Source organism: Triticum urartu, chromosome 3 (genome assembly GCF_003073215.2).
Source record: "Triticum urartu cultivar G1812 chromosome 3, Tu2.1, whole genome shotgun sequence".
In the NCBI taxonomy this organism is placed as follows: Eukaryota; Viridiplantae; Streptophyta; class Magnoliopsida; order Poales; family Poaceae; genus Triticum; species Triticum urartu.
Genome location: NC_053024.1, coordinates 602,282,188 through 602,288,962, shown reverse-complemented (window position 1 = coordinate 602,288,962; position 6,775 = coordinate 602,282,188). Strand labels below are relative to the sequence as shown.

Here is a 6,775-nt window from a genome sequence, read left to right as displayed (position 1 = left end):
CCTTTACTGGCATGAACCAAACAGGACAGAGAATTATCTGTTACATCCGTGATTCCAGCGTGATTTAATTCCCTTACCATTTCCATTACCACACTCTGAAACAAACACCTCCTAAGGTACACCGCCAAGGAAGACGGTGAGCGTCCATGGATTTGCGTGTCATGCGTATGGCTGGTGCTCTGAAAGGAAAAACGATCGCGTGGGCCAACCTGTCAGTCACCCAAATACTTTCTAACTCGATCAGGAAAAGACTACGCGCACACGTCAAACTGTCCCACACGACCGTCACCTACTCCCCGGCCCTCCACGCGACCGTCCACCCCGCGTCGTCTCCGGCCACCGCCGCCCGCGGAAACCCTACACCCCGCCCGCCATGGCGGATCCGCCGTCCGTGGCCGCCATCGCCTCGCCGCAGCCCGACCAGCTCGGCGGCTCAGCCTCCGCCCCTCAAAACTCCAACCCTAACTCCCTCCTGTCCCCCCAAATCCCCCCCTCCCCCACCGTCTCCGACCTCTCCGTCATCTCCTCCCCGCAGCTCGATCCAGCCGCGGCAGCTGCGGGAGGAGGGTCCGCGGACTTCCCGCCTCGTCCGCAGCAGTTGCAGGCGCCTTCGCCCACGCAGGCAGTGGCCGGCGCCGGAGGCTACGGCCAGATCCAGCGCTCGGGTTCGGCTTCCCGCCTCGCCGCTGCCAGCCAGCTTCCACAATACTCCGCGGCAACGGCTAGGATGTACGGAGGGCAGATGAGCTTCTCAGGTGGCGGTGCGCAGCTGGGGCAGCAGCAGCAGCAGCAGCTAGCGGCCCGCGCGGCAATGCTTGGTCAGGGGCAGCTCGGGATGATGCAAGGGCAGGGCAGCGCGGCTTCTGCTGCACACTACGGGCTCCAGTCACAGATGATGGCACAGGTGAAGTTGGGGTTTGGGGCATAAGTAATCTGAATATCACACATTAGCCTTATCATGCATAAATGCCACTTGTAAAAAGAGGGAAAACTACGCCTTTAATTACAAATCATTTTTTTCTCGGAAGATCACGATTAATTGTGGTTAGACATTGCTTGTTTTCTTATCACTGCATTTGTGTAACATTCATACATGGAGGCAGTTTTTTTATCATCTTATAGGGAATCTATCCAAATGTCTGGATAAAATTAAATGTGCAGGAATAGAATTGAAAATCATATAGCTATTTAAGTGTGATGTGAGTCTGGTTAAAACTTTTTAGTGTACTTGTCGGCATCTGCCTCCAAAAATACCACGATGTACAACCGTGTTGTATTTGATAAGTAAATAGTATATTATAATAGAAACTAGTAATCAAAGTTGTATTTTGAAGATTGTGTCGGTGTCCAGAACGACAGCTTTTAGAGGACCAGATGGGGTAAAAATAAATGGTTCATGGATCCGGAATTTTGAATTCGTTTGAAGTCATTTGTTGCTCCCATGGCATGGAGAGAGGGAAGGATGTCACCTATTGGGTGCGATGGTGCATTGCAATTGCAAATTAAATAGAAGTGAACATCTCGTTTACACCTAGAATCTCCTGGCAACTCATTCGAATAGTAAATGTTGGTCATTATGCTTGTAAGAATTCAAGACTAGATGCTCATAAATAAATAAATAAAGACCAAATTTCTAGCCCCAGAGTAAGGTCTTCCATTTTTTAACACTTGTATTTTTTAACACTTGTCTTTGCTGTCTACCTGCAGCTGGTTATAACTTATAAGCCTTGCAGTGTAATTAACCTTTCCTGTTACTGCAGCCAAGGCAAAAAGGCATGGTACAAGGTGCACAATTTAATACTGCCAACGCAGCTCAAGCGTTGCAAGGGATGCAATCCATGGGAGTCATGGGTACTTTGGGGATGAACCAGATGAGACCAAATGGAACTATTCCATATGCTCAACAACGCTTTGCCCAGGCCCAAATGAGGCCGCAGCAAGCTGCACTATCTCCGCAGGTACCTCTAATGACTTTTGATCTGTATAAGCGAAAGAAATTATCTTTGGTTCCCTTGCATTCTTTTCTCAAGTATGTTGGGTGTAATATCTGTCCATGGCCTCGTGGTGGTTCTAGTGTTTGGATGCTATGATTAAGCAAAAGGTTCTTCTTGGAAGATCGTCCGAGGCAATAACCAATATCTCTGCCGCATTTTATTCTGTGTTACGGGGCAATATGAAATTCTTATGGCACAAGGAATGAACCAAACAGAAGTTGAGATATTGTGTGTGCTTACTCATGTTTTTTGTTGCTCCATGTTACATGAGTACGAATTCTCATAGCCAGGGTTTATCTCATCTGCTATCCACATGTTGCATGCTGCCATAGTCACTTGTTTATCTCGGTTTTGCAAAGGCTTTCATATTATGCGGTAGTTTCTTTTTGCCAAGGACCACAACCTAAATTTGATATCGGTCCATTTATCAGAAGGGGGTTGCTCAAGGCTTGTCGAGAACAGCATCGATCACAGGATTAAACTCACAACTGCCTGGAGTGTCACAAAATGGGCAGATGATGCAAATGTCACCTTCGCAACAACAGCAGCAGTGGTTGAAGCAAATGCAATCATCTTTGGCCTCGCCATCTCAACATCAAATTCAGCAGCAGCACAGGATGCTATTGATGCAACAACTTCAGAAAACAGGACTGACTCCACACCAGATTGCACAAGCCCAACAACAGCATCCACCACATCTCAATGCCCAGCAGTTGATGCAACAGCAGCACATTATGCAGCAGCTTCAGCAGCAGCAACAGCAACAATCTCCAAGGATGTCAGCATCTGGCTCCCAGAAGTCTGCAAACTTGACAGGATCACAGCCGGGCACGCCTTTGTCAGGGGGGACTATGGCTGGTGGAAGTGGAAGTCAAGGAGCAGAAGGAACTAACCAACTTCTTGGGAAGAGAAAAATACAAGACTTGGTTGCACAGGTAATTAACGGCTTCCCCTTTTCTGGGAACATGCATTTTAGCTTATATATTGTTGGCGAGATGTGATTAATGTTTTCAGGGAAAATGCATGTTCAGTTTGTGGCTGACTGTACTCTGGTCCGTCTTTGAATTTGAAATCCTTATTTCAGGTGGATCCCCTCGGCAAACTTGATCCAGAAGTGGAAGATTTGGTTTTAGAGATTGCTGATGACTTCATTGAATCGGTATTGTTCATTCTTTGTAGATCGTCCCGTATTCGATTCAGAGTTATAGTAGTGTTTTCTTTTGGTTTTGGTCATAATTATCTGCTGGAGAATCTTGTGATTTGCCTGACTTGGGTTTGTCACTAGGTGACTGCATTTGCGTGTACCCTGGCAAAGCACAGGAAGTCATCCGTTCTGGAAGCCAAGGATGTGTTGCTGCACTTACGTATGCTCCCTCTCTCTCTCTCTCTCTCTCTCTCTCTCTCTCTCTCTCTCTCTCTCTTTCATGTGGTGCAAGCAATTTTTTGTGCTTATATATTCAGTATTGATTTCATGCAGAGAGAAATTGGCATCTGACAGTTCCTGGTTTTTCCAAGGAAGACAAGAATCCACAGAGAAATTATGTAAGATGAAGGGTATTTTGCCATTACTTATGTTCTATATGGAATCGCCACGATGCTGTTATCCCGTTATATTCAGTACGTATGCATTTGTGCTATGCACAAATCCCACTGAACTCTACTGGCCATGGCACTGTCCTGACTATTTCAGTAAATTTGCTGTATGTTTGGGGCTTTTCCAGCTTTCGAAGTTGACAAGCCGGTAGTCTCTCACACAGTACAAACAGTTAGTACCTGATGGAGTTTCAGCCTCCATTGACTATGTTAATCTGCTCATTTTGTGGCCATGGCTGAAAACTGAAATAGTCTTTGCTCTTTTAACATGGAAAAAACATTAACTTTCATGTGTGCGGTGCATTTTTTGAAATGAATGTGCCTTCTTCGTAATCGCTTTTACTTGCATCCACGCCTCTGCTTTTAACATACACAAACAAAAGGTTGACTGGATTGTAGAACTGCAACAGGTAAAGGCAGTAGTGGATCCCCAACAGCCAGAGTGTGACGCTGCTGGAGTTAGAAGCGCAAGCAATAAATTAGTTGCTAATAATTCAATTGCCAACCATCAGACAAGAGGTCCGGTTGCAGATCCTTCACCAACATCTACAGTGGGTCCTCTGTCAAAAGTTCCCCGTTTCTGAGCTCTGTGCTGTTCCCCTCGGTGGAAGGTAATTTCAAGTCCACTGTTTCGGCAGATAAACCTGTTTTTATTCTTGTTTTAACACTGCTGGTAAGCCCGAACAATCTTTAATGGTTGGGTGATATGGGTTATAACAATCTATTGAGAGCCTTCTGGTAGGATGACCGTGGAAATCTCTGCTGCAATCACACGTTATGTCACATCTGGAATATTACTAGATGCCACCAATTGGTGCATAATTGATTAATCCATGTCTGAACAAATACCCCTGACTACCTAGAGTTCCATTCAGTGGTAGTGATATTAGCATGATCGTGCAATGAAGACCTTCTATTCTCACCATGTTCTTACAATCTCAAATAATTAGCACACACAGCAAAAATCTTCCGCTCTTGCATATATTCTTTCTTGGGCTTGTTGTATCGCACGATGTTGCATCATTCTGCTCGCGTCTGACCAGTTGAAATTGTCAGTGCAGGCTCTAGGACATACAACTCACCAATGGTCTAACTCAAGGGACGGAAGCACAGTGGATATACGAGCATCTGCGGACAAAACAATGGCCGATCGTTTACCTGTCCAAACCGGATGCTTGTCTCAAAGTCGAAGGAAAAAAAAAAACAGTTGCTAGCTGACTGGGTCATTCGCAACGGGCAATTGCATGAGTCGCCTGTAACCTTGTTATCCATGAATCTTTGTAGCTCCCCCTGTTCGTTGTACATAGCGTTTTGCAAACGGGGCAGCCCCTTCTTTTTCCGTTTTGAAAAAGCTTTTATGCAGACATGGAGGCTATACATATATATATTCGTGTGCTATGCTGTTGCCGCGTGCCGCAAGGAAACTAGCAAGTTTGTGCAAATACTACAAACTTGCTGTGTGCTATCAGGCATTAATCCTCATTGCTGCCTTTCCAGTGGTGGGTGGTAGGTGAGACAGATATTTGTGCAAATACTACAGGTAGATGGTTTACTGAATTTTTGTAGCTGCAAGAGCTTGAGCAATGGCAGGTTGGTCTAAAGCTCATGGCAGTACACACGACTTTATACAGAAAAAAGAGGAAACATGGCGGCATCTTCAGCTCTGCCGGCTATTTGTTTCACTATGAGAAAAAGAAACAAATCATGTTTAGAAAGCACATTCATTTCTGGCTTCAAGATTGAACCGATGGCCAATCTTACACGGGCGTATTTACAATCAACCCTTGTGATTACACATCTCCTGTTTGTGCTCATCATGCAGCTAGGGCGGTGATATATACCTCTTTGTCTGGTCCTGAGTTCCAAACCGATGGCTGGAGCTGGTGGGATCTGGATAAATTTTCTTATGACATCTGTCTATGTCGCCCACTCGTTTATTTTATGCTCTGAGAGCTGTCTCTTGAGATGGTAACATCTTAAGAACGTGTAGAATTTCCTGTTGCCAAGTTGGAAATGGCAATTTTGGAAGGGAATCGAAGTGTCATATAGTAATATCCAATTATCTCTGCTTTGCTCCATCCATTTTGTCCGAAGTTTGCACTCAAGGAGATATTACCTGAGTATCCAACCCGTAAAAAAAAAAAAAAAACTGAGAATCCTCTCAACCTGAACCTGTATATTGGATTGCAGCAGGCTTCTTTCAAGTTGATTCATCTGCCTACTCTTCTCATCCTTGACAACAGCTTACAATTTTAGCTATCCAGGTAAACTAAGCACCCTTACAGCAAAACTATAATGCTACGTTAGTTTCAGAGATCTTAAGTGAGCTCCAGAGAAAAACGGCTCAAACTAACAAAGTTTTTTTCTTTTGGTTTGGTTGGGGTGCGCCGGGCCCAGGCAGCAGTGCAACGCCTGGGCGACACGTGAAGGCCCCAATGGCAAGCCATTATGGTGGACCCTCCCTCACAAAAAATAAATTTAATATCGTTGTGGGCACATAGCCCACATATCAGATATTAAACTGATAAGAACAGATACTACACTTGATCTTAGCCAAAAGGCCGAGAAAGGTATGAGTTGCTACCCACGCCACCCCCTCCTTCTTATAGCCTCGCCGACCCCCTCAATCCCTCCCGCTGCGCGATGTGGGACTAAACGAAACGACCAGCCTCTGCTCCTCGCACGCACCCGCACCGGGTTCGCTGATATCCTGAAGCTAACTGTGGGTGGGCTTTTGTTTCTGCAGCCCGATGGGCTTCGACTTGAACTGCAAGATGGACGTCGAGCCCAGGCCCAGATCGGGAGGGGGAGACGAGAAGAAAAGGGATCGCGTGCTACTCACCTCACCCGCAGCTCGTGCTGTCCAAAAAAAGAGAAGAAAAAACGCAGCTCGCACGCAAGTCGACATCACACGAGGCGATTTTTTTTATGGACATCATCACACGAGGCGAGTTGAATTCCAAGTCGCTAGCGCACAAACCTGCCGTCTCTCCTTGTTGCAAAAAAAAAACACCTGCCGTCTCTCATCCTACTCCGAAGCTTCCACGAGCCATCCAAAACAATAAGACCAGTAACATCACACATTTCAATACAAGATTGCTTATGTGACAGCTAATTAATAAGGAGAGAGGAATTTGTGGTAACTAAGCTAGTTATTGTAACATCACACATTTCAAGGCATAATGAGT

The 6,775-nt window shown here is 45.6% G+C and overlaps 1 protein-coding gene and 1 non-coding gene across 4 annotated transcripts; one reads left to right on the top strand and one right to left on the bottom strand.

Moving 5' to 3' along the window:
• The first annotated feature begins 258 nt into the window (after positions 1-258).
• Positions 259-4,988, top strand: LOC125545274 (transcription initiation factor TFIID subunit 12b). Of its 3 annotated transcripts, none has more exons than XR_007299970.1 (8): positions 259-904; positions 1,761-1,958; positions 2,426-2,929; positions 3,079-3,153; positions 3,280-3,358; positions 3,472-3,536; positions 3,987-4,198; positions 4,649-4,988. XR_007299970.1 is itself a non-coding variant. In XM_048709166.1 (8 exons), exons 1-7 carry the CDS (start codon positions 374-376, stop codon positions 4,169-4,171), a joined length of 1,626 nt encoding a protein of 541 aa, XP_048565123.1. In that variant the 5' UTR covers positions 259-373; the 3' UTR covers positions 4,172-4,198; positions 4,644-4,988. The 3 variants fall into 3 exon arrangements, 2 of the variants coding, with proteins under 2 accessions (XP_048565123.1, XP_048565122.1); XM_048709166.1 differs by having other exon boundaries at positions 3,998-4,198; positions 4,644-4,988; XM_048709165.1 differs by having other exon boundaries at positions 260-904; positions 3,998-4,198.
• Positions 4,989-5,964: 976 nt separating this feature from the next.
• LOC125549782 lies at positions 5,965-6,161 on the bottom strand. Its single transcript, XR_007301501.1, has one exon. It is a non-coding gene; the product is annotated as a U2 spliceosomal RNA (small nuclear RNA).
• Between the last annotated feature and the right edge of the window lie 614 nt (positions 6,162-6,775).